We start from the raw sequence: 27,346 nt of genomic DNA on the forward strand, positions 1-27,346 counted from the left end.
CGAGGAGGCCCCTCTGGGCACTGGGGTGGCCCCCACACACCTCCAGAAGAGATGTGATTCTGTTTATAGACCGACACCCGCCCCGCCCCCCCACCCCCCCGTGGGGCGCACCCTCAGCAAAGAGCTCCCCAAGCCTCTTGGGGGAGGTGATGTCTCTTTTGCGCAGGTCGCTCCCCCCTAGCTCCGCACAGACCCTTCCCAAACAGACGCCGGGTGGGTCACAAAACCCTCTCCCTCCGCGGGTCGGAAACCCCTGAGGGGGTGGGGTGGGATGGGGTGGGGTGGGGTGGGGTGGGGGCGGGGGCGGCGGTGGGCGCAGAGGGAGAAGTGCACGGCCCGGACCGTCTCTGGCTGTCACCCCCCCATCCAGGCTCCCAGCATCTGGAGCCGCGTCCCCACGCCCGCCACGCGCGCACACACACGCACACACAGAGCCTCACGCTCACACAGACACACTCACACCCGTGCGCAGACCCCGCCCGCGGCCCCGCCCCGGCCCCTGCGGGCGCCCCCTCCGGCGCTCGCGGACCCGGCACGCAGCCCGGCCCGGCTGGCGGGAGGCGGCGGCTTCGGGCAGATTTGATTTTCCCGCAGCCCAGGCGCCCCGGAGCCCGAGCCCGAGCCGAGGAGGTGGCGCTCGCAGCCGGGTCTCCGGCCCCGCTGCCGCCCGCGCCGAGACCCAGCGAGAGGCGGCGCGGCCCCGGCGCTCCGGGCTCCGCGCTGCCGGCGTCCGGCCACCCCCGCCGCCCGCGCCCGATCCGGCCCCCCACGCCCCTCTTCCCTCTCCCGCACCCCTTCGGTCCCCTCCCGAAGCTGCACGCCCCTCTCCCCATACCCGGCTCCACGACTCCGCGCGTGCCTCCCGGTGCCCTCTCCCCGCGCCCCTCCGCCTCTCTCCGCTGCGCCCCAGCTCCCTGGGCACCTTGCCCCTCTCTGCTGGCCCCCCAGCCTCCTCGTCGCGTCACCCGCACCCCCTCCTCTACCCGCGGCCCCCGCTCCCTCCGCCCCCCTTCCCTCTCTCACTTCCCACGCCCCCTCTTCGCGCTCCTCTCTCCTCCCTTTGCCGCCCAGCGCCGGCTCCGGAGTTGGGGGAGAGCCCAGGGTTTCAGTCGCTTTGGAGGAGGCGTGAATCGCGCAGGGATTGACTAATTGGGGGTGGGGGGCGCGGTGGGCGATGGAGCAGCCCGAGGACATGGCGTCGCTGAGCGAGTTCGACTCCTTGGCGGGCAGCATCCCGGCCACCAAGGTGGAGATCACCGTGTCCTGCAGGTGAGCCGCCCGCTGGCCGGGTCCCCCTGCCCCGCCCCTGGACCCGGAGCCCCGCGGCGCCTGCCGCGCCGACCCTCTACCCTCGCGCGCCCCCTTTCAGAGTGTCCTTGCCTCCAGGACGCCCCCTTGCCTGTCCAGCGGGAGCCCCTGCCCAGCCATGGGTGGTGACGGCGGAATGGGAAGGCAGGCTTGGGGTCGTATCGCGGAAAGTTTGCACTCCAGGCTGCTGAGAGGAGAAATGCAGACACAGGAACAGGGGGTCCAGGCGCCCGAGGAAGGAGAAGGAGGTAGTGAAAGGCTATCCCAGGCTATTTCTGATCAACTCCTCTCCAAATGGAGAAGTGAGTGATTTGCCCCATCCTTCTCAGCCTCTGCCTTCTGTGTCCTTCTCTCTTCTCCTCTCCCTGCTCCTTTGCCCCACCACCCTCCTCCTCTCCCCACCCACCCCTGTCCTAGACCCCAGGATTTAAAGCTTTTCTTCACCTCCAACAGCAAAACTGACTCGTGGAAAAGGATCAGATTGATTCATTCATACTGAGCTGTGGATAACTGATAATAACTTCAAGTGGCATCATTAAAAAAAAACAACAAAAAACAATAACTTAGGTACAAAATCTTAAGCCAAAGGACTAGAACACTGAGTGTGGAATTTTGGAGTCCAGTAGGGGAGGCGAGGTGTGTTTTTGTGGGCTACCACCCCCAAATCCTCAGTCATGTCACACAGACTTTCAGGGTATCTCCCCCAGTTTCTCCTATCTGAGGAGAAGGCTGCCCCAAGCAGTAAGGGGGTACTGGTGGAGAAGGGGGATTCCTCTCTAGTGCAGTCATGACCTAGGGCTGGCCTCCTGTCACTGCCTGGCTGGGGCTGGGAGGGGTACTGTGGCCCAGGCATAGCCCCCCTTGACATTCCCCTGGAGAGGCCATTCCTCCTGCCCCAAATGACAAACAGCATTTCCCTAGTCCTGGCTCTGCCCTTGTTCCAAGTCGCCCGCCCCATTTTTGTCCAGGTCCCTCTCTGGTCAGACCCTTCCCTCACCCTCGCGGCCTCCCAACCCTCTTTTCCAAAGTTGTGGCATTGGTGTGTGTGGGGGGGTGTAGACAGAGCCAGAGGAACTGGGCTGATGTGTGAGCAGGGGAGGGACTGAGGGGATTTGAGGGTGAGTGGGAGTGAGTGCTGGTGAGGTGGAACATAGCTGCCCCCCACCCCCATGCTGGGCTCTTCCTGGGTCTCCTGTGATAGCTCCCACATGTCTCCACACGGTCCCACACATCGCTATCAGAATTATCTCTTGACACCATTTGCATCTTGCCATTGCTCTGCTGGGAGATTCCTGATGGCCCATTAGCTCCAGTCTCACCTCCTCAGCCATCAACAGTTGCCATGGCCTGCCTTCCCTCCCCTGTGGAGCACACATCCCTGCGCCTGATGCTCCCTCCCAGCTTGTCAGGCTTGTGTCAGAGCTGTCTCCGGATCCTTGTCACTGCTGAGCTCTGAACAGCCGATGCCCCATCCTGAATTCACCCCTCCTTCATCTTGGCCAGTTCGTATCCCCCCATCCTGAAAAGCCTAGCCTCCTGCCCACCCCCCCACTTCCAGCCATCCTTCTCACCCATGAGACACCCAGCCTGAATCACAGTCTTCTGTGTCCCCTGGGTCCTGAGTACTCAGCCTGGGCCAGGGGGTCACTCACAGACTGAGCACTCAACCTCTGAAGACATGTCAGGTGTGGAGACTTCACCCCTCCCCCCCCCAAAGCAACTGTATAAGCATTTGAGGTCAGGGATCCCCACCCTGGCTCCCCGCCCATGAACCCTGCACTGCAGTGGAGAGGCGAGGAGGCAGAGAGCACATGGCATGGTGGCTTTGGAGTCCAACACCTTGAAATGGGTGCTGCTCCCCGCTTTGGGGCAGACTTTTAGCCTCCATCGCCCCCATTTGTCAATGGGACACACAGTGAACCTGTATTCGAGCAATCTTACTTGCTGAGGGAGCTCACATGCTTAGAAGAGTGGTTGGCATGTAGCAGATTCTCAACAAATGCCACTGGAGGAGTCAACTCCCAGGAAGAGAGGATCGCGAAGCACCCAGCACACTACGTCACACTTGCTTGGCGCACAGTAGGTGCTCAGTAAGTGGCTATGATGATACCTGTAAGGTGGTAGCACTTGGCCCCTTCTGTTTGCTCCCTGAAAGTGGAGGTGTCCAAAGGATGCAAACTTTTTGCCTAAGAAGTACCTAGGGATGCATCCGAGTGCCTGGGGGATGTAGTTTGGGATCACCCCTGGTACTGCTTCCCTCTCAAGGGACATGATCCATCAGCCTGAGGAGGGCCTGACTCAGGTGGTCTCCTGAAAGCCAGAGGGTGGGAAGTGGGTTCTGATAGGAAGAACGAGGAGGCAGGAGTCACCTGGAACAGAGGGGAGGCAAGAAAACAGTCCGGGTGGGTTTGAAATTGTAAATCCATCTCTTTGCCTCAACCAGACCCAACTATCTAGGTTCTAGAAGAGAGAGAGATGAGAGAGAGAGAAGGAAAAGGGGGAGGAGGGCGAAGAGGAGCATAGGGAGGAGGGAGGGCTGCACAGAATGGCTTTCTCCAGCATATTCTACACTCCATGGTCATAAGTCTTCCTCCACTGTATCCCACGGTCGGCATTGGCAGGGTCCCAGGAGAGGAGGCTAGGGGATGCCCTGCCCTGAGCATCCAAGTGACCCCTTCTGGTGGGCAGAAAATAGTAAGGCGGGCAGAGGGGTTGGTGGAGTGGGGTGAGAACTCCAGGGGGCTTTAGAATGGGCAGCTGGGAGCCAACATTTCAGGTAACTAGAAACTAGCATTTCTGGGAGCCAGTTACCTTCTCGCTCTGCTCTTAGGAAGGTCCCTGCCACCCCCTGCAGCCCCAGGAGCCCCTCTGCACTTGCCTAGGAGAAGACCCAACCCCCCACCATGCCTATCCTAGGGCACTCCTAGCTGAGCATAGCTGCCTGGTAGAGGGCACGTCTGAGCCCCGGCGCAGGACCACCACGGAGGCCTGGCCAAACCTCCCCTAAAGGCACATGACACTGTGGGATGGACATATTTGGGTCCCTGCTTTGGGTAGAGTATCTCTTGGGTGATCTATAGTCTACTCCCAAACAGTGGTTTTTACCAACTTTGGTAAATTCAGGGTCAAATATTGTAAAGCTTCTGGTTGTTTGGCTCAATGGTTAGGAACTTGAGCTGTGGGATCTGTCTACCTGGGTTCAAATCCCAGCCCTGTCCTTGTGACATTGCATGAACTACTTAACCAGTGCCTCAGTTTACTCATCTGTAAAAGATGCACACTAATTCTTATCACAGCTATGAGGATGAAGTGGATTCATCCATGAATGGTCATTTATTTGCCTATTATTTGACACCTGAAAGTAAATTAAAAAAATCTGTCTTTCTAGTTGGGTCCCAGGGTTTCTGTGGGTCCTGGAGATCTGATCCATCTAGAGATTCTTATTCACCCCTCCCCCCTCCAGCTTTATTGAGATATATTTGACATATCATGTACATTTAGAGATTCTGAGGGGTTGTTTTGGGGGTGAGTAGGGTAAATGGTTTGTGGAACCACATACTAGCAGACACTAGAAACTGTGAGCCACAAGCTTCTCCTTCCTCTGATGGTCTCTTCCAGACCTTTCCTGACTGTTAGCCTCCCTGCCAGACCCAGTCAAAACTCAGCTATCCAGGAGTCCCATTCGCCAAAGTCCCACTATTTTTCAGGTCTCTCTATGCAGGGATCTGGACCAGCAGCGTGTTGCTTAGAAAGAGCGATTTGCATTTTTTATGTAACAGGAAACCTTTGCACTTCCACGGGGGTCCTGCTGGAAGAAGGGATACAGTTTCACATGGTGGGGCTCCTGAGACCCCTCGGGAGGACAAGGAGGGGAGGGTCCAGAGGTGGGCAGTTGCTTGGCCCTGCTGGGATCTCTCAAGCGGCTGTCCTGTCCCTGACAGTGGGCGGGGCTGGTGGGCAGCTGTTGTTCTGCTGTCTGTTGAGGTTGGCGGTTTGCTGCCCTGGGGCTTGAGAAGCAGCCTAGCTCAGGAGCTGTGCCCTGGGCCTCCCAGAAGGGGGTGTGAATGGGCTCTGAATGCTTTCTTCTGACAGGCATGGGGAGGGCAGCTCTGGGGAAGGAGGAGCTGGGCGTGGCAGCTGTCAAAGCCAGCGCTGGGAAAAAGAGGTCCATCCAGCCACTGAATACTCCAAGGCCCCGGTTAGTGGAGCCAGGGGAACGAAAACAGTGGGATTTACTGAGTGCTCACTACATGCTAGGCGCTTTACATCTGTATTAGGCTGAACCATATGCAGTTGCCTATATTCAACTGTTTTTGACCTACTTGAGTAGCAATTTGGTTCAAACTAAGATTATGATGTTAATTTCCAGTTGCCGCCTAGTGAGTTACCACAAAGCTAGCGGCTTTCGTTAAAGCGAAAGCCGTTTATAAGCTCACGGTTTCTGTAGGTCAGAAGCTTAGGCACAGCATATCTGGCCTTTCGGCTCAGGGTCCCCCCCATGCTGAAATCAAGGTGTCTGCAGGGGCTGTGATCTCATCTGAGGCTTGGGGCCCAAGCCAAGCTCATTTAGATGGTTGGCAGAATCGAATTCCTCACAGCTGTGGGAGTGAAGTCCTGTTTTCTTGCTGGTTGTTGGATCGGGATGGTTCTCAGCTCCTAGAGGCCGCCCTCAGGTCCTAGCCATGCGGGCCTCTCACAACGTGGCAGCTTCCTTCTTGAGAGCGGGCAGGAGAGGCTCCCCAGTCTGCCATGACAGGGTCCTATATAAGTAACAGTAATCACAGGAGTGAGTATCCATCATATTGCCAGGTCCCACCCACACTCAAGGGGAGGAGATTGTGCAGGTTTGTACTCGGGGGTGGGAGGGTAGGACTCTCGGGAACCATCTTAGATTTCTGCCTTCCAGAATTACTGTATCTTTTTAACCTGACGACGATCTTACAAGGTAGGGAGTAGTATTTTCCCTTTTTTGCTGATTAGGAAACCAGAGCTCAGAGAGGTTAAGGGACCCGCCCAAAGTTACAGTTAGCACATTGTGGAGAAAGGGTCCCGAATCCAGTTTCCTCAGACTTCAAAGTTTTGAGGGCTTCTTGAGGTTGGGGGTTGGGGTCTCCATGAGAGTCATGGGAGGGGCCTGGGTACCAACGATAGTAGTTGTCACCAAGGAGTTGGTGTTCTCTATCCAGGGATGGGAGAGGCCTTCCTTACTCAGGGATGCCTCTGGCCCTGGGAGGCAAACCCAGAACTGGAGAAATCCCCAGGGAGCAGAGACCAGAGAGTCATGGGTTGGCAGCCAGCTTTCCATGGCATCCAGACCATATGGTGGTAGCTTACCATCCCTCCTCTCCCAGCTCACAGTTCTCCCTGCTTAGACCCAAGGCCATTGCTAGAGATGACCTACCATTGGGAAGAGAGGGTGGGGAGGAGGTAAGGGGAGGAAAGGCTGGAAAGCTTTGGAGCATAGAGGGGTCAGGTTCAGCTAGGAATGCTTTGGGTATCAGAAATAGTGGCTCAAACCCAAAATATATTTATTTTTCTCAAATCACAGTGAGTCTGGAGGTAGGTTATTTCAGTGTGAGTTTGTCAGCTCACTTTGCTATCAAGGACCCAGCTATCTTTCTGCTCTGCCATCACCCCAAATGGTGGGCCTCATTGTTACAAAATGGCTGCCTCTGTTCCAGGCATCACAACCACATCCAAAGATAGGAAGTAAGGAGGGCAACTGGGTGGCTCAGTGGGTTAAGTGTCTGCTTTTGGCTTAGGTCATGATCCTAGGGTTCTGGGATCGAGTCCTGTTTTGGGCTCCTTGCTCAGTGGGTGTGGGGAGTCTGCTTCTCCCTCTGCTGCCCCCCACTCATGCTCTCTCTCTCTCTCAAATAAATAAGTAAATAAACCCAATAACAACAAAGATAGGAAGCAAGGCAGAGGGCCAAAGCCCTCTCTTTGACAAGTTCTTTTTATCTGAAAAGCACAATCCCTCCCAAAATCTCTCACCAGACTTCCCCTTCTATTTCAATGGCTGAAACCCGGTCTCATGTCCACCCCTAGACTAACATATTCATTAGCATAGGCTGCCATAACAAAACACCATAGACTGGGTGGCTTAAACAACAGAAATTTATTTCCCACAGTTCTCGAGGACGGAAGTCTGAGATCAAGGTGTCAGCGTAGTTGGGTTCTGGGGAGGACTCTCTCTCTGGCTTCAGATAGCCACCTTCTCACTGTTTTCTTATATTACAGAGAAAGAGAGAGCAAGCTCTCTGGTGTCTTTTCTTATAAGGGCACTAATCTCATCACGAGGGCTCACCCTCATGACCTCAAATTATCCTAATTACCTTCCAGAGGCCCCGTCTCCAAATACTGTCACATTGGGGATTAGCGTTTCAATATATACATTTTAGGAGGTACACAATTCAGTTGATAGCAACAAAGGACAGGAACCTACCTTCTAGGACTTTGAGCATTTTCACCAGATACCTGAACCAATGTGGATTTTGTTAGCGGGAATGAGGCATGCTTGCTGGGTGGACAGCCATGGCCTCTACCACAGGAGGCTTTCGAAGTGATCCATAGGCTACCTGAGCTCCCTGGGGGTACCAGGGTCCTAGAGTTTGGTGTCTCTGAGGACTAGCTCCTCAGATTTTCCTGTGGTCAGTGGACAGCCTGTGTTAGGTGACCAGGGACTTATTTTCCAAGCACAGCTTGACCGGATCCTGACTACCTCTCTTCCTGTTTCCTGGGCAAGAAAAAAACCCAAAAAACTTAATGTGATAAGTTGGCAAACATTCCTGAGCAAAACATTGCAAAGTGCCTCTGTCCTCTACTAACACTCGCCTCTGATGGCCTAGCATAGTGCCTGAAGGTCCCAATAGGAGATCTGTATGCCTTTGGACATTGAAGAATCCTGGGCAGGACACTGAAAGTCATTGAGATTCCTGGCTTACTCTCTCTAAAATCTTGGCCAGGTCATTAAAGTTCTTCAGCCTCAGTCTCTCCATCTGTAAAATGGGGGGAAATATTGGTCCTGTCCACATTCTATAAGGTTGTTATGAAGACGAAAAAGATTATATTTGTGAAGTTTTATATAAACTGGAATGTGCTAAATAAAATTAATAATGAAAATAGGTACCAATAACTGAACACTACTGATACATTCATTCCTTCAATAATTAATACTGATCCTCATTTGCTATTGAGAGTCTTCACAGTTTGAAGTGCCGAGAATAAAGTGGTGAACAAGATACACAGACCCTCTCATGGAACTCATAATGGTGTGTGTGGGGGGAATAGAACAAATCTATACATTTTTTTATTAAGCCAATAATGTCTGATAGAGACAGGTGCTCTGCAAATAAGTTTGGGGTTGTTGGGGACACTTTAGACAGGACAAGCAGGTGACATTGAGCTGAGATCCAAAGGAAGAGAAAGCCAGCTGGGGGAGGATCCATAGGGAAGGTGATTCAGATAGGGAGAACAGCAAGTGCAAAGGCCCTATGGCAGAAGAGACCTTGGTATTCTTGCAAAACTGCAGGGAGGCTGGTGTGGCTGGAGCAGTGTGAGATGGGGGAGGGAAGGAGAATGAGCTTAGAGAGAAAACGGGGGTGGGGCAGGGGGGAGCGGTGTGGAGGGGGTGTACGGGTCATGGCCTTGTGACCCGTGCTAAGGATTTGATACTGTAACAACATTTGAGGGTTCGGGTTATTAAACAGGAGTAACGTGATCTGATTCATTTTCTTTCTTCCTTTCTTTCTTTTTTAAGATTTATTTATTTATTTTAGAGAGAGAGTGGTGGGGAAGGGGCAGAGGGAGAACGAGAGAGTCCCAAGCAGGCTCCGTGCTGAGCTCAATACCAGGACCCCGAGATCAGGACCTGAGCTGAAACCAAGAGTCGGATACCTAACTGACTGAGCCACCAGGCGCCCTAATCTGATTCATTTTCTAAAAAACTTTGCTTATTGTGAAGAGAATGGGCTGGTGGGGGTGGGGTAGGGTGGGGGAGAAGCAGGCGTTGAAGGCCACTGCCAGGCAGGAAGCTACTGTAGCACCCAAGGGAGAGACAGTGGTGACGGTGGCATGAGGAAGAGTGGATAGATTTGGAATGTGTTTTTGAAAGAGAAACTTTAAGACTTGATGAATAGGACAGGAGAGGGCATAAGGGAGAGAGGAATCCAACATGCTTCCTGCATTTCTATTTTAAGCTATTGCTTTCATAATGGCAGAAGGCAGAGTGACCCCATAGACAGATGAGGAAACTGAGGGTGAGTAGCTTGTCCAGGGTCACAGCGCTACCATGTGGCCGTGTGGGGACCCAGCGTGGATGCATCTGAGGCCGGAGCTCATGCTCTCTTCCTTGGGCCACGCAGCATGGGAGGGATGATTATTGCAATAATAATAATAATAATAATAATAATAATAATAATAGTAATGCAAACAGCCCCAGGAAGGAGAGCTCTTTAAGCCATGTGCAAATTGCTTTTTAGACTTCGGTGAGGTGGCTTGGCAGGGAGACAGTGCTTGTGGGTGAGGAGCGGGATCTGAAAGGGGAGATGGGCGAGAGCCAAGGGCTGGGCGCCAACATCCCTTTCCTCCCCGGCTCCCTCCTCTTCTTTTCATGGATTGCTTCTGCGTGTCTGGATGGAGAGCAGGGCAGGGGGAGATGGACAGCCCTCCAGTTCTTCTCTTCAGCCGTTCCTTTGGGAGCAGCCCTGATGAGGGAGAGTGAGAATGGGAGGGGGCACTGCTGGCTGGGATGGGGTTTTGGGAGACCCTGGGCTTGGAAGTGCAAACACTCCCCCATGGGCACCTCTAGATGGGCTTGGGCTTCAGAGTTCAATCTCAGCGTGTTCCCCCACAAGTTGGATGACATTGGGCACACCTTTCAGCCCCAGCCTCCTGGCCTCTAGAATGAGGCGATGTCTACCTCCTGGCATCAATACATAGGGTGAATGGGGTGTCACAGATTAAGTACCCGACAAAAGACTTGGTGCGGACTGTATCTGTGATTACCGTCCTCCTGCTCCCACGCTCTTTGCCTGCCTGCAGTGTTGGCCAGATGTTTGAGGTTGAATTGCACTGTGGAGAGACGGGGTGTTGCTGACAGGCTCTTGGGGTCCAGGGATCTCTGGGGGCCTACTTGAGATACCTGTTTCTGCCGGATGGTGGCTCACCTGTCCCCCGTCTGCTCCCTTTAAGGAAGCCGGACAGCCATATTGGGCAGTGGTGGGCGCGCAGGGGCTCGAGGTCTTGCTCCAGCGCATTTAGGGGGCGGGGAGGGGAGAACATGGGGCATCATTCTCCACAGGCCATTAGTGAGCACTTACTGAATGCCCGGCGCTGGATTGCAACTTACTACATGCTGGACACTCATTTGTTTTGCCCATATGAACTCTATAAATTCTCAGAAAACCCCTAGGAGAGAGGGACTATGATTATCCCCACTTTATAGATGGGGATGCTGAGGCACAGAGAGGTTAAGTGAGGACATTTACCTATTAAAGGGCAGAGCTGAGTTTTGGACTGAGAAGTGAGGCTCCAAATCTGCTCTCAGTGCCCCCCACCTTTTGTCAGACGGTGAAGGGATGCTTAGGGAGGGATATTGGGAAAAAGATGGACCATCTTTTTTTTTTTTTTTTTTTTTTAAAGATTTTATTTATTTATTTGACAGAGAGAGACACAGCGAGAGAGGGAACACAAGCAGGGGGAGTGGGAGAGGGAGAAGCAGGCTTCCCGCCGAGCAGGGAGCCCGATGTGGGACTCGATCCCAGGACCCTGGGATCATGACCTGAGCCGAAGGCAGACGCTTAACGACTGAGCCACCCAGGCGCCCTGGACCATCTTTTCTTAACTTTTTAGCCTCATGAGCCTCTTTGGGAATCTGATGACAGCTCTCCAAAAAGAATGCATCCATATGTACCAATATGCCACATTTTGCTTACAGTTCCAGGGGGTCCATGGGGACCCCTGGTCCAGGGAAAGCTGAGGGTGAGTGCTCTTAATGTTTCCTGCTGTGCTGTAGCTGCAGCTCATCGCTCAGAGCAGCCGTTCGGCATTCATGGGCTCTGCTTAGGGACGACCAGGGGTGTGATTGTCGGTGTACCCAGCAACTCAGCTCAAGAGCAAAGGTGTCTTGGCCTCAGACTGGGGCTCCCTGAGGGCAGGGCTGTGTCTCCCCTCAGACTGGGGCTCCCTGAGGCAGGGCTGTGTCCCCCCTCAGACTGGGGTCCCTGAGTCAGAGCTGTGTCTCCCCCCTCAGACTGGGGCTCCCTGAGGGCAGGGCTGTGTCTCCCCTCAGACTGGGGCTCCCTGAGGGCAGGGCTGTGTCTCCCCTCAGACTGGGGCTCCCTGAGGACAGGGCTGTGTCTCCCCTCAGACTGGGGCTCCCTGAGGCAGGGCTGTGTCTCCCCCTCTAGACTGGGGTCCCTGAGGCAGGGCTGTGTCTCCCCCTCTAGACTGGGGCTCCCTGAGGGCAGGGCTGTGTCTCCCCTCAGACTGGGGCTCCCTGAGGCAGTGCTGTGTCCCCCCTCTCAGACTGGGGCTCCCTGAGGCAGTGCTGTGTCCCCCCTCTCAGACTGGGGCTCCCTGAGGCAGGGCTGTGTCTCCCCCTCTAGACTGGGGCTCCCTGAGGCAGGGCTCTGTCTCCCCCTCAGACTGGGGCTCCCTGAGGCAGGGCTGTGTCTCCCCCTCAGACTGGGGCTCCCTGAGGCAGGGCTGTGTCTCCCCCTCAGACTGGGGCTCCCTGAGGACAGGGCTGTGTCCCCCCTCAGACTGGGGCTCCCTGAGGCAGGGCTGTGTCCCCCCTCTCAGACTGGGGCTCCCTGAGGCAGTGCTGTGTCCCCCCTCTCAGACTGGGGCTCCCTGAGGCAGGGCTGTGTCTCCCCCTCTAGACTGGGGCTCCCTGAGGCAGGGCTCTGTCTCCCCCTCAGACTGGGGCTCCCTGAGGCAGGGCTCTGTCTCCCCCTCAGACTGGGGCTCCCTGAGGCAGGGCTGTGTCTCCCCCTCAGACTGGGGCTCCCTGAGGGCAGGGCTGTGTCTCCCGCCTCAGACTGGGGCTCCCTGAGGACAGGGCTGTGTCCCCCCTCAGACTGGGGCTCCCTGAGGCAGGGCTGTGTCTCCCCCTCAGACTGGGGCTCCCTGAGGGCAGGGCTGTGTCTCCCCCTCAGACTGGGGCTCCCTGAGGGCAGGACTGTGTCTCCCCTCAGACTGGGGCTCCCTGAGGCAGGGCTGTGTCCCCCCTCAGACTGGGGCTCCCTGAGGGCAGGGCTGTGTCTCCCCTCAGACTGGGGCTCCCTGAGTCAGGGCTGTGTCTCCCCCTCAGACTGGGGCTCCCTGAGGGCAGGGCTGTGTCTCCCCCTCAGACTGGGGCTCCCTGAGGGCAGGGCTGGGTCTCCCCTCAGACTGGGGCTCCCTGAGGCAGGGCTGTGTCTCCCCTCAGATTGGGGCTCCCTGAGGCAGGGCTGTGTCTCCCCCTCAGACTGGGGCTCCCTGAGGGCAGGGCTGTGTCTCCCCTCAGACTGGGGCTCCCTGAGGGCAGGGCTGGGTCTCCCCTCAGACTGGGGCTCCCTGAGGCAGGGCTGTGTCTCCCCTCAGACTGGGGCTCCCTGAGGGCAGGGCTGTGTCTCCCCCTCAGACTGGGGCTCCCTGAGGGCAGGACTGTGTCTCCCCTCAGACTGGGGCTCCCTGAGGCAGGGCTGTGTCTCCCCTCAGACTGGGGCTCCCTGAGGGCAGGGCTGTGTCTCCCCTCAGACTGGGGCTCCCTGAGGGCAGGGCTGGGTCTCCCCTCAGACTGGGGCTCCCTGAGGACAGGGCTGTGTCTCCCCTCAGACTGGGGCTCCCTGAGGGCAGGGCTGTGTCTCCCCTCAGACTGGGGCTCCCTGAGGGCAGGGCTGTGTCTCCCCTCAGAGGGGGCTCCCTGAGGGCAGGGCTGTGTCCCCCCTCAGACTGGGGCTCCCTGAGGGCAGGGCTGTGTCCCCCCTCAGACTGGGGCTCCCTGAGGCAGGGCTGTGTCTCCCCTCAGACTGGGGCTCCCTGAGGCAGGGCTGTGTCCCCCCTCAGACTGGGGTCCCTGAGTCAGGGCTGTGTCTCCCCCTCAGACTGGGGCTCCCTGAGGGCAGGGCTGTGTCTCCCCTCAGACTGGGGCTCCCTGAGGGCAGGGCTGGGTCTCCCCTCAGACTGGGGCTCCCTGAGGCAGGGCTGTGTCTCCCCTCAGACTGGGGCTCCCTGAGGCAGGGCTGTGTCTCCCCCTCAGACTGGGGCTCCCTGAGGGCAGGGCTGTGTCTCCCCTCAGACTGGGGCTCCCTGAGGGCAGGGCTGGGTCTCCCCTCAGACTGGGGCTCCCTGAGGCAGGGCTGTGTCTCCCCTCAGACTGGGGCTCCCTGAGGCAGGGCTGTGTCTCCCCCTCAGACTGGGGCTCCCTGAGGGCAGGACTGTGTCTCCCCTCAGACTGGGGCTCCCTGAGGCAGGGCTGTGTCTCCCCTCAGACTGGGGCTCCCTGAGGCAGGGCTGTGTCTCCCCTCAGACTGGGGCTCCCTGAGGGCAGGACTGTGTCTCCCCTCAGACTGGGGCTCCCTGAGGCAGGGCTGTGTCTCCCCTCAGACTGGGGCTCCCTGAGGACAGGGCTGTGTCTTCTCCCTCAGACTGGGGTCCCTGAGTCAGGGCTGTGTCTCCCCTCAGACTGGGGCTCCCTGAGGCAGGGCTGTGTGTCCCCCCTCAGACTGGGGCTCCCTGAGGGCAGGGCTGTGTCTCCCCTCAGACTGGGGCTCCCTGAGGGTAGGGCTGTGTCTCCCCCCTCAGACTGGGGCTCCCTGAGGGCAGGGCTGTGTCCCCCCTCAGACTGGGGCTCCCTGAGGGCAGGGCTGTGTCTCCCCTCAGACTGGGGCTCCCTGAGGGCAGGGCTGTGTCCCCCCTCAGACTGGGGCTCCCTGAGGGCAGGGCTGTGTCTCCCCTCAGACTGGGGCTCCCTGAGGCAGGGCTGTGTCTCCCCTCAGACTGGGGCTCCCTGAGGCAGTGCTGTGTCCCCCCTCTCAGACTGGGGCTCCCTGAGGCAGTGCTGTGTCCCCCCTCTCAGACTGGGGCTCCCTGAGGCAGGGCTGTGTTCCCCCTCTAGACTGGGGCTCCCTGAGGCAGGGCTCTGTCTCCCCCTCAGACTGGGGCTCCCTGAGGCAGGGCTGTGTCTCCCCCTCAGACTGGGGCTCCCTGAGGGCAGGGCTGTGTCCCCCCTCAGACTGGGGCTCCCTGAGGCAGGGCTGTGTCTCCCCTCAGACTGGGGCTCCCTGAGGCAGGGCTGTGTCCCCCCTCAGACTGGGACTCCCTGAGGGCAGGACTGTGTCTCCCCCTCAGACTGGGGCTCCCTGAGGGCAGGGCTGTGTCTCCCCTCAGACTGGGGCTCCCTGAGGCAGGGCTGTGTCCCCCCTCAGACTGGGGCTCCCTGAGGGCAGGACTGTGTCCCCCCTCAGACTGGGGCTCCCTGAGGGCAGGGCTGTGTCTCCCCTCAGACTGGGGCTCCCTGAGGCAGGGCTGTGTCCCCCCTCAGACTGGGGCTCCCTGAGGACAGGGCTGTGTCTCCTCCCTCAGACTGGGGTCCCTGAGGCAGGGCTGTGTCTCCCCCTCAGATTGGGGCTTCCTGAGGGCAGGGCTGGGTCTCCCCGCAGACTGGGGCTCCCTGAGGGCAGGGCTGTGTCTCCCCTCAGACTGGGGCTCCCTGAGGGCAGGGCTGTGTCTCCCCTCAGACTGGGGCTCCCTGAGGGCAGGGCTGTATCTCCTCCTGTCTCTGACTGGAGAGTCCCAGCCTCTACTCCCTACTCTTTTAAGCCTCCCAGATGGGAGGGTGGGACCCTCAGGCTCCCCCCTTCAGCACCAGCAAAGAGGTCTTATTGTAACCTTTCCAGTGCTTTCTCCCTTTGCTGGGGCCCTGGAGACTTCTGACCTCACCACCCAGTGCGTGGTTGTCTTCTCGCTGCCACTGAACTGAAAATGATTCCTTGGGGGAAAGCAGGGAGGAAAGGGGCCCTGAGCTCTGTTCCCTGGCCTTGATTTAAGGAACAAAAGAAGCTAAGCTCCAGGCTGCTGTGCGGACAGCTGAAGGGTTTTATGCTCTTTTGGGGAAAAAATACATTTGCCTGTTGGAAAAAAATTTCTCTTTGAGCTCTCCAAAGACAGAAAGTGGAGACAAAGCACTTATGGCCTGGTGTGTCTGCGCCCTGTGGTTGGGGCCCTGCTTCGGGGCAGAAGACCTGGTTTCCTCCCCGTCGGCTTCTTACTGGCTGTGTGCCTGTGGGCAGGTCACTCACTGTCTCTCAGCCCTGGAGTCCTCAGCGCATCGGGGTGAGGGTCACGGAAGCGCTTTCAAGTGCTGCGCGGGTGTACATTGTTGCAGTGGGGGAAACTGAGGCCGTCAAGATGGCTGCCATCAGAAACATGATGTGTGTGTGGGTGTGGGTGGGTGTGTAGGTGGGTGTGTATGGAGGAGAAGTTAGTTGAAACATGACTTCCAGGGCCTCGTCCATAACTGCAAAACGGCCCTGGGCGTGGGGCCCAAGAATCTGCCTTTCTACAAGGCAGGACAGGGGCGCGTCTCAGGAAGTGAGAGGCCCATTGCTCATGGGGGGGAAGGCATCCTCTCAAGGCTATGAGAGTAGCTCAGTGGGCCCTGGGGCTTCAGTTAGGACAGGCACTTGGGGTGAGGCACAGAGAGGGGCAAGTGTGAAATAAGGGACCGGAGAGGGTGTAGGATGCAGGGACTTAGGCAAAGGGGCAGAAGGGCTTCAAAGCTGCGTGGGGGAAAGGACAGGAGGCCAAGGAGGAACCTGAGGCTGGGGTGAGCAGGGCTGCTGTCAGCCAGTGGGGAGATTCAACACAGACTCACAATGGGGTGCTGGGGGTGTATGCGTTGGGGGTGGGCTTCCTTGGACAGGCGAGGGGAAGTGGTTTGTGTTTGCCATCCTGTGTGTCCTTTCTCACCAAGTGAACCTCAGCACCGGGCCAGTGATGACCCTCTGACCAGCCTCACTATGCCCAAGTGCTCCAGGGCAGTCCTGACGGAGGAACTGTGTTAGCCCTACTTTACAGATGGGGAAACTGAGGCACGAGGAAGACAAGGCATTTGGCCAGGCACTTAGCCATCAGGCTGTATAGCGGCCGGCCCTGACCATGATCAGACACCATGCCGGTGGAGAGACAGCCTCACTCAGCCATATGGCCATTCCTTTTGGTCTTCCTTCATCCATCCAATCTGCCAGCCCCCCGGCTTTGAGTCGTGTGCCGGGCTGGCCTGCAGCAGAGGTGGGGTCCCTAGCATGGAGGAGCAGCTGGTCGGTGTGAGAGATCGATGCCCCCCTCATTTTGCAGCCCAGCGTGTGCTGAGTAGGGACGTGGGGTCCTACAAGTCAGAGGGTTGCACACTACAGGCCAAAGAGAGCTCAGGGGAGGGGAGAAGAAATGGTTGTTGATCAGGGCCTGTTCAGGGAAGGCAGAATCGAGGAGGATAGATAGGAATGGGTCTGGGAGGATGATGAGGATAATCTCAGCAGGGAGGAGGGACCAGGGTTTTTGTCATCCTCAGGTGCTATGGCAGGCTGACCCAAGCCCCAGGACTCAGTAAGAGTCCTGAGGTCACTGGGCAGGGAGCGACTGAAGCTACATGGCTGGTTCTATTTCTCAGTCCACATGTGTGCCTCTCGCCCAGCTGGGAGGGTGGGCAGAGCCAAGGAAAGCCCTGCCTGCTTCTCTTTGAAGATAAGACCCCATCTCTCCCTACCTCTGTCTCTCTGTCTCTCCTCCTCTGTTCTCCCCCCCCCGCCCCCCCCACACACATACACACACAGAGGCTGAAATCCAGGGTCTCACTAGCCTAAACATGACAAAACCTGAGTTCCAGACCCAGACCTTGGAGAAGTCAGAGGCCCTCTCCTGAGTCTCATATTCCTTTTATTTTTAATATATTTAATTTAGTTTAACTTATTTATTTGTCAGAGAGAGAGAGAGAGAGAGAGGACAAGCAGGGGGAGGGGAAGGCAGAGGGAGAAGCAGGCTTCCCGCTGAGCAGGGAGCCCAACGTGGAGCTCAATCCCAGGACCCCAGGATCATGACCTGAGCTGAAGGCAGCCGCTTAACCAACTGAGCCACCCAGGCGCCCCGAGTCTCATATTCCTGATTTGTAAAGGAATTGGAAAAGGTGACCTCAGAGGTCTCGTCCAGCTTGAATGTTCTAAGGTTTTGCGCAATTATAGAATTTCATTATAGAATTCAAAGATAAACCCCGGCACTCTCTTTAATAAAGTCCTCTCTGCCACACCGCCCCCCCAACCTTCTTTATTACTTCCAGCTCCTCACCATGCCTCAGGTTCCACCATAGTAGAGGCTCCTCTTTGGTGTGAAGGCATTTTGTCCTTTACTGAAATCAGAACAGACACTTCTGCCCCCAAACCTAGCACACTGCAGGAGGAGGTCAAGCCAGGTATCGGTCAGCCCACTTTGGTGTGGATGAACATATATAAAAATGGTATCTTACCTGTTCCCCCCCACTCCCCCGCCCCCTTCAGAGCCGTCTTGCCTGTCATTTCATCTGCTGCTCCCTGCAGTGGGCTGGGAGGTTTATCAGATGGTTTCCAAAGTGACAGCAGGCCAGAGCAGGTCTGGTGCAGGAGTGGTGGAGACCAGCAGAGGGGGTGTGTGTCTTGGGGTCCTGGAGGGCTAGCTGGGGGTGGCTGCCTTTGGGGAAGAGGCCCCTGAATGAAGAGAGTGGAACAGAGGGTGGGGATCTGTGAGAATCGGGAGCTAGTATTTGCAGAACACTTAGCTCCGGCCTGACCCATCACTGGGGTTCAAGAGGGGGAGCCGCGATCACACGGAAGCAGGGCAAGAGTGGCTCGCCCCCTGTTCAACACCTCTCAGTCCCCCAATGTGTCCATCATCCTGCTGCCTTGCCTTCAAGTCTGATTATCAGTGCCACGTGTTAGCTTCTGGCCTTGACCACAGAAGGACCCTGTTCAAAATCAGTCTGCATCCCGTGGGGGTGTCCTTGGTTCATCTATCAGCATAGGTGAGAGAGCCAATAAACTGGCTCTACCTAGAGCCCTCAGGGAATGGGACACGAGGTGGCTAAGGCTTGTTTGCTTGATTTTACCTTTTTTTTTTTTTTTGAGAGGTAGAGATGTGGTAAAAGAGAATTTCTAGAACAGGCTAGGCCATTGGACAGATGGAGATCTGGCTCGAGAGTGAGGTCCTGCGGGATGCGGGGTACCCAGCACGCATGGCGCTGGTGGGGGTGGGAGGTGGGCAGCCGCACCCCTCAGGAAGCAGGGCTGAGGGGCCTCCAGGGCCTGCCCTGTGCCGGCTTTAATGAGCACCCAGTAGATGTGGCCGAACGAGCCTCCTCTTCCTGTTTTGCCTGCGGCCAGGCCTGAGTCTCACCCCGGGCCTGACTCCACTGAGACCCTCCTTTCCTCTGCCTGTGCTGACTCTTCCTCTCTCCCCCTCTTTCAGGAACCTTTTGGACAAAGACATGTTTTCCAAGTCCGACCCACGTAAGTCCTGCTCTGACATTGACAACAGTAACAACAACAGCAACGACACTGAGACGGACTGCAGTGACACGCGGGAGCCCTTCCCCTGAGCGCTAACGCTGTGCCGGGCCCCGTGCCGGGTGCATCCAGGCTGCTGACTGTTTTACTGATACTGTCTGGAGAAGGAGAACTGCGGGTCTGACCCTTCCCAGGCCGCAGGAACTTGTGAAGACTCAACCCAACCGAGGGGGTTCGCAGGGGTTCAGGGTGTCTGGGGCCAGAAGTTCTCAGTCCCAGGGAAACCAGTATGTTTCAGAGCCAGCCCCAACTGGCTGTGGTCTGGGGGGACGAGCACTGATTTTCGAGTCCAGGGATCTAGCCCTGAGCAATGCCATTCAACTCTCAGGTTGACAGGTCATTGGCCTCCTCTGAGCCTCAGTTTGCCCATCTGTGGAGCGGGGCTGATGATAGTAATAGGCCTCATGAGGCTGCTTTGGGCTCTAAAAGGATGACTGATTGGGGTTTCAGATGTTCTCTCCTTCCACATCTCTGCAACTCAGTCATCCACGAGCCCTCCATCATGTTCTGGCCTAGATGCGAACAGCCCCTGACCCCCTCCATGAGGGTGCCTCTCCCAGACATGCCTAAGTTCTAGCTGACTCCAGACCCAACAGTGCTACCCAGGCCAGAGTCTCCTGAGGTGCCTCCCCCTCCAGAACCCTCCCCATCTGGGGCCCCCACCTTCCTCTTGGCCCGGGGTCTTAACCCTGTTTTTCTCCTCTCCCCACAGTATGTGTCATGTATACCCAAGGGATGGAGAACAAGCAGTGGCGGGAGGTAGGTGGCCCCTCCCCCACCCCGGAAACATTGTCTGTCCCTCATTGTCTGTCTGTTTGTCTGACTCTGGAGACATCCCACCTGATGTGTTTTGAAGTGCAGCATCTAAGCCCCTGGGAAGGATAGTAAGGCGTGAAGAGCATGGAGTTTTGTCCCTGCTATTGCAGGAAGAAACATGGTGGAGGGGAAAGTTCCTGCCCTCTGTAAGCCAGTCTGAGGGAGAGATATGCCCTGGCCTCGGGGAGCCCCAGTCTGAGGGGAGAGACAACCCTGCCTCAGGGAGCCTCAGTCTCAGGGGGGAGACAAAGGGAGTCCAGGCCCAACAAAAAAGATCTAAGCCTGGATATAGCAGCTAGCACCATGTCTTACCTACACCAGCCTTCCCTTGGTTTCTGACCAACATGAGCATTCAGTTAGGTGATTCCCTTGCCTGGAAACCTTCAGTGACTCCTCTCTGCTTTGAATCAAGTCCCAACTCTTTAGCCTGGCTTCCAAGCTCTGCCAAGAGCCTGGGGAGTCCCTCCCAGATGACACAACAAGAATGAGAATAGCCAGTAAAGCTTCAGTAACCCAGACTTTATTAACAAACCTCCTCTTCCTTGTTGGTGGCTTGGCCAGAGCGTCACTTTCTCTGCTCCCCACCCCTTATCCCCAGGCATGGCAGGAGCAAGTGGCCGAAGGGGGTGAATTTTACCCATAAAATGTATGGGAAATATTTCCCCAGGGGCCGGGCTAAAGTTTACTTTTTTCACCCTAAGACTCTAAGCCAATTAAAGTGGAAACCAGATTGCTGGAGAAACATTTAGCCTACTTAAGTGAACTAATTACTTTTGAGGCCTTTTGGCCAAGCTTCATAGAAAGCAGCAGCGTGCTAATGTAGTGATTCATTCAGGAAAGTCTGGAAGGGCCTCTTCAGAAGGGCACTGCTTACTAGCCATTAATGACATTCAGTAATTGCGACTTGTCTCCATTTGGGTCAGGGTCCCTGATTGTCTACATGGCATCATTTCCACCCGCACCCTCAGGGCGGAGCAGACGAAAGGCGGGAGACCTCGCTGCTGGCTCTAGCCCTTTCTGGAGGTGGAATCTGGAACAAGTTGCTTACCCTCACTGTGCCTCAGTTTCCACCTATGTAATATGGGGATAACACCTCCCTGGTAGGCCTATGGTGAGGGCGAAACAAGGTGATGGATGTAAGGTGGGTGGTGTGTAGTCATTGCTTGGTAAATCCCATTGCATAGCATCATCCAGAATGTGCGGGGCCTCCGGTCACTCCCCCAGTTGGTCAATATTTGCAACAGTAAAAATTTATGTGTCCCAGGCAACATACCAGGTGCGGTGGGGAAAGAGGGAGATAGTCAAAAGAGCAGAGCTTCACCAAAATCATGAGCTGGACTCGGAGTTTGTCGCCTAGAAGGGGAGAGTCACCTGTGTGAATAATCCTAACAGAGGAAACGGGGAGCAGAGAAGTATCCATGAGAATAAGAGGGGAGTTCAGAGGAGAGAAAGTTCCAGCCAGCACGCCATGTTTAGCCAAAGCACTTTGATAGCTCATTGGACTTTTACAAATCAAATGTGACCAAACACAAGGCATCTGGCCAAGGGGTGCGTGCTGTGGAGCAGAGGAGAATGGGGGTCAGGAGGAACTTCAGGGATCGTCCAGCTCTACCTTGTCGGGCCAGGACCGGCCTCCGGTGGTGGAAGCAGGGCAGCAGGACCCCAGTGCAGTGGGAGCATCCTCTTGGAGGAGCTGGGTTTCAGTGAAGCTGGGGGACATGGCACGAGGGCCCAGCAGCACAGCTGGTGGCAGAAGCGAAGGCACAGAGGGGGACCAACATGGGCAGGTCTGTCCAGCGCCTGGGTGGCTGGGCGAAGTAATAAGGGGCTATTTATAAAGGAGCGCTCGGGGTTTAGGGAAACCAGTGAGGGGTGATGAATCACCAGGCTGGCAACAGTAGAAAGCCATTGCTACTCCCGGCCTGAGGAGGTCAGGGGAGGCCGAGGTTCCTGGAACCCCAGGGGGACTTCCCAAGAGGAGCCCGGGCAACATCACTCTCTTTCCGCCCTCTGCTCTCCTGCCGGTGCTTCCCCCTGGTATAACCCCACCGGAGGCCCTAGCGTGGGGGACTGTGGATGCCATCCACTGAGGTCTGCCTCCCGGGCACAGGGCAGGGTGGACAAGGCAGTGAATCCAGAGGGGCAAAGCGAGACAGTCCAGGATGGACAGCGAGCAGATGAGCGAGGTGGGGCAAAATAGGGGAAGAGGCGACTAAGGGAGCTCACGGCTGTCAGGCTGAGGGCAGCTGGGCCTGTGGGGTCAGGATGTCAGGGCAGGAGGGTCCCTAGAGATCAGAGAGGCTGCCCCATGGACAGTCAACACCACACGCAGCCTTCAGGGGTGATGGTGGCAGAGCTCAGGTTTCAAGCTATTTCTGGAGGAATGAAGACGCGCTCAGATATACCGGGACCCTATTTCTTTGCCTGATGCTCTCTATGACCCACAGAGGACAGTATCAGGAATGGAAAATTTAAAGCGAAAAATCCAGATCCATCTCTGGAACTGTCCCTGGGATGGAAGACTGCTTTTGCTCGTAAACAGGAACGGGCTCCCACCTGTTAGTTCCTTGCAAAACGTCTGTTAGCAGAACCTTGGCCGAGAGGTAATTATCCTGTGACCAGGAGGAGTCAAGTGCAGGCACAGCAGCTTCTGCAGGCCAGGTCCAGACCCCGGGCTTTGCGCAAGGCGACAGAGGGATGAAAGCTGTTCCCTCAGCCCCTGGCTGCCGGGCTTCAGCTGATTTTAACTGTTTGGGTCATTTTAAATGCCTTCTGAGAAAGCTCCATCTTCCAGCACCTAAATCTGTCAATGCGTTTTATGAAAATTGACTCAAGATATAATTTTAGCCCAGGAAATCGAGCACTATTTGCATCAAGGTTCGCCAGGGCCTTCTGCGTGTCCCAGGGAAGGCAGGATGACCAGGTAGGAAGGGTCCCAAGAACCTTCTCACTGGGAGGAGGGATGTAATAGGGAGCGCCTCTCCGTTCCCCATTTGAAAAACGTGTGGGCGGGTGATCCCTGCCCCTCCCTTGCCAGACAGCTGTCCTGGTCAGGGGCGGGGGGGCCTTGGAAACGAGGAGATGGGTATTACAGAATCTTAGGGTGTCCCCTGCTGGACTCACGCTGCCTGCCAGGGATTGGTCCCACACATCCCTGCCAGAGCACTATTTTTGAGCAACCTCGGTTCCTAGAACATTTAACACCCACTGGGAATGACAGTTCATCTCTAAATGTCAACAAGAATGTGTGGATAGCTACTGTGTGCCACCCTAGAATGCTGGGGATGCAAAGGGGGACCAGACACTGTTTACAACCAGAGGAACTCCCTTTGGATTCAGGAAGAGACCAATAATGACAATAACAGCAATAGAGAATACTAATAGCAGAGGCGTCCGACTTGAAGCGTCAGACTTTGGCTCAGGTCATGATCTCAGGGTCCTGGGGTTGAGCCGTGGGTCAAACCCCTGTTCGGCCCGCACTCAGCAGGAAGTGTGCTTCTCCCTCACCCTCAGCCCCTCCCCCTGCTTATGTTCTCTCTCTCTCAAATAAATAAAATCTTTTAAAAAAGAAAAGAATGCTAATAGCAGACATTTCTGTAACAGTGATATGCTGGGCACAGGTTCCAAGTATTTACATATAGTAAATAATTTAATGCTCACAACCACCCCATTCAGAAGGTATTATTACTACTATTATTATATTTATTGGCCCCATTTCCCAGAGGAGGAAATTGAAACAGAGAGAAGTTAAATGTGAGAGCAACTTCTGGAACAATGATATTTAAGATCCAAAATAGTTATATATAAGGGGCAAAATTCCATTCATCCCAAATTCAAACCTCCTTAGATGCACAGAGGAAGTTGATTTTCTCTTCTGCATGTTCTTTCTCTCTCTTTTTTTTTTTTTTTTAAAGATTTTATTTATTTATTTGAGAGAGAGAGAATGAGAGAGAGCACATGAGAGGGGGGGAGGGTCAGAGGGAGAAGCAGACTCCCTGCCGAGCAGGGAGCCCGATGCGGGACTCGATCCCGGGACTCCAGGATCATGACCTGAGCCGAAGGCAGTCGCTTAACCAACTGAGCCACCCAGGCGCCCCTCTCTTCTGCATGTTCTTTCTCTCAATATCTGAGGACAGCTCACACAGCCCTATTAGTCCACTTTTGGGCAGATTCATTTATTTATTTATTTATTTATTTATTTATTTATTTATTTTTAAAGATTTTATTTATTTGAGAGAGAGAGAGAGGGCACATGTGGGGGCGGCGGGGGGGACAGAGGGAGTGGGAGAAGCAGGGTCCCTGCTGGGCAGGGAGCCCACCGCGGGGCTTGATGCCAGGACCCTGGGATCATGACCTGAGGCGAGGGCAGACCCTTAACCGACTGAGCCACCCAGGTGCCCCCAGTTTGGGACAGATTTAGAAAGTGATTATTTCTATCAGTACTTCCTCTCTATATCACTGTCTCTTGTCCCTTTACCAGTCGGATCACACCCCTGGACCCCGGGTCCAGGCGTCAATGTTTTCCCCAGAGGGGGTGTCCTGCACCACCCACTTACTTGTCCAAACAGGATTCTCCCAGCTCAAACTTCGCGATTGTATTTTTGACCCTCAATGGGAGATTTTGTATTTATCTTTGTTATTTAGTAGACTTGTCATTTGGTAGATTCAGTCTGTTGTCTGGCTGTGAAGATCATGTTGAATTATGATTGTGCTTTTGGCATCTTGGTTCTGCCTCCTAGTCCTCGGTTAGCTGCGGTCGCTGTCCACAAGAATGATAAAGGGTGGCACGGGACAGAGTGTTGTGGTTCCCCACTGGAGATCTTTTCCCAGATTGACCTCATTCCTCTAGCTGGTTTTTGAGATACTCTGTTCAGCCACCAAGGAGCTACATAATCTGGTTATAATCCATCCCATTTTTCTCGATCTGTTCTCTAAGGGCTTCATGAATAACCATCCTTTGCCTTGTCAGATGAGGCCCTGAACTTGACGTCTAGAACCCTGCATTCCCATCTCAGCTCTGAGATTTATTAACTCTGTGACATGGGTGAGGTCTTTATCTTCTCTGAGTCTCAGCTTACTCATCTGTAAAATGGGACTCGGAGTGAGTCCTTCTTAGGAGGACCAGCTAAAATTACGCTTGTGAAAATACCTCGCAGTACTCACGGCAATGCGCCATCGCCCAGCTTGAGCACCTAGGCGCTCTGTCACAGTGGGAACAGCCGTACCTGGAGACCCTGTGGACTAAACCAAACCCGAGTCCCCTTCTCGGCCTAGGGCTCCAAGACGCAATTGGCTTTAAGGAGTGAGGGCTTCCAGGAGAAGTGAAACATGTCAACCTTGTGTGGGAAGGGTCCTTCCTCAGGAGGGGCTCTTCCAGGAAATGCTGGACCCAGGGACACCTTCGTCACTGTGCTATGCCCAAAGAGCATTGCAGCGTGGCACGCTGGCTCAGTGGGGGACCCCCATTCCCTGCCCCTCTGGTGCTTTGTCCCGAGTTGTCTCCTCTTAGTCTGCCCACAACACCCTGCATCTCTGAGTGGTGGCCTGCCTGGCTCTTGCCCCCTTCCAGACCCCAGTCATCCTCCCTGGCTCTGGCCTTGAAGTTCACCCCCATGCTCACCCCTGGCAGCCAGTGTTTTTTCTCCTTCTCCTGAACAGAAAAGGGCTTTTTCCTAGTTCCAGCGGCTCTCAAAATCACAGCTCAGGAATTCAGCTGTTTCCCAAGCCTGGGAGACAGTAAACATCAGCTTCTTAGCCTGGTGTTCGAACGTCTCCTGCTTGGACTACCCTAAAATTGGCTGTAAGAGAGGAACTGGTCCCGAGTGAGCCCCTGTGGGTGCTCTGCTGGCTCATCCCTAACCCTCAGCCACCTATAAGAAGCTGCAGTGGGTCTATGTCACTGATGGGAAACTGAGGCCAGGACAGTTAAAGCGGCTTGTCCATGGCCATGCTGTGAATTGGTGCAGGATTGGGATTCACATCTGTTCTGAAGCCTCCTAAGCCTGGATGGCTGTCCAGTGCTGTCAGGCCTTTTGGGCAGCTCTGCTTCCACACAACCTTGACCCCGAGCCCACACGACCACGAAAGCAGGACTCAGGCTGATTTCTGCCACGTGCACTCGCTGGCTAAGTTGAACCATATGGATTTGCGTTTGAAAATTTGAAAAGAAATGGCAATTTCACGTAGTCTAATGGTCAGGTTAGACTCTAATCTAATATTAGCAAGTGGCCCCTAATGACCTGCGTGTCCTTATCAGCTCAGCGAGGTCCCAGGGCCTGCTTCTCGCCTTAAAGGCTCATCGGAGGCCGGCCGATGAGAGATGCTATTCCAGCACTGGGGAGGGTCAGGCCGCTTCTGCTGACAGGACAGCCCCGGGGTATCAGAAGCCCAGGCCCACTCCCAAGGCATGAGGTCTCTGCAGGCTCTCACACCTTGTTTGTGCAAGTGCTTAAGTGCTTCTACGGCACTTCAACCACACGTGTGTCTCTCCACACCTTCCTGCTGGCGGTGGAAAGTCCTTGCTAACCTCTGTCTGTGAAAAGGGTTCTCCAGTGCCCGGGAGATCATGTATCTGAGGTGACGTCTCCTAGTTAGGGCTTTCAAATGTAATGTCCACCCCTGAGATGGAGGAAACTCACTTAAAAAAATTATTTTATTTTATTTTTTAAAGATTTTATTTACTTTTTGACAGAGAGAAAGACAGGGAGAGAGGGAACACAAGCAGGGGGAAGGGCAGAGGGAAAAGAAGACCCCACTGAGCAGGGAGCCCGATGCAGGTTTCCATCCCAGGACCCTGGGATCATGACCTGAGTCAAAGGCAGACGCTTCACTGACTAAGCCACCCAGGCGCCCCCCAAAATAATTTTAAATAATATATTATAGACAATAGAACAAAAGACAAGCTGTTGGACTCCAGGCTTTTCCCACCTCACAGCATGTCCCCTGCCTTCTTCCCTAGCTCTGTCCCTCTCCTTGCACCCAGACATTCAGAGCCCCCAGGCTGGCCTACTTCCACCCTCATGCTGTTCCTCTAGAGGAAATCCTATAGCCATGCACATGCCTTTCTCCAACTGAGCCACTTTTGGCCCTCTCTCAGCCCCCCAGGCACCCCTGCCCCAGCAGCCAAGATTGTGCCCCAATAACTCTGATGGTTTAAGGTACTCAAAGAATCAGCCAAGATGGTTGGAAAATCTGCCGTGTAACAGCAGACCTCCTTTAGGATGTGCCTGGTGCGTGCCCAGCATCAGGTCTCCTACTTGTCCCCGACGCTTATAACGGCTTTGCAGGCAGGTACAGATTATTTCCAGACCTCAGAGAGCTGGCGGAACTTGCTCCAGGTGCCATGGCTAGGAAGCCAGGGTCCTCTCCCTACTGAACCACAGAGGAGGGTTGGTGTCGTGGGCAGTTCCTGGTTTGTGTCAGGACCTCGGTATTTAGAGCTGCGTGACCGTGTACTAGATGGTTGTTCTCTTTGGGCCTTCGGTTTCTCACCTGTAAAATGGACAGCTAACAATACTTACCCGGCTGGATTGTCTAAGGATTAAAGAGAACATAGCATAAGGTGGAGGAACCAGGCAGGCAGTTGGTAAGAGGCAGCTCTTGTTCATAGTATCATCGACGGGCTCTGGGTGCTGGGCAACACACCA

The 27,346-nt window shown here is 55.5% G+C and overlaps 1 protein-coding gene across 3 annotated transcripts in view; it reads left to right on the forward strand.

Annotated features, from left to right (window-relative positions):
* The first annotated feature begins 764 nt into the window (after window positions 1-764).
* Window positions 765-27,346, forward strand: part of CPNE5 (copine 5) — a 91,614-nt gene continuing 65,032 nt past the window's right edge. The window contains exons 1-3 of one of the 3 annotated variants that reach the window (XM_078055401.1): window positions 765-1,269; window positions 18,787-18,827; window positions 19,597-19,643. In XM_078055401.1, the coding sequence (XP_077911527.1) occupies window positions 1,175-1,269; window positions 18,787-18,827; window positions 19,597-19,643 (183 nt within the window). In that variant the 5' untranslated portion in view covers window positions 765-1,174. The remainder of the gene's footprint in view (window positions 1,270-18,786; window positions 18,828-19,596; window positions 19,644-27,346) is intronic. The other 2 variants (XM_078055400.1, XM_036097283.2) reach the window with 2 other exon arrangements.

The sequence above is a fragment of the Halichoerus grypus genome, chromosome 9, assembly GCF_964656455.1.
Source record: "Halichoerus grypus chromosome 9, mHalGry1.hap1.1, whole genome shotgun sequence".
NCBI lineage: Eukaryota > Metazoa > Chordata > Mammalia > Carnivora > Phocidae > Halichoerus > Halichoerus grypus.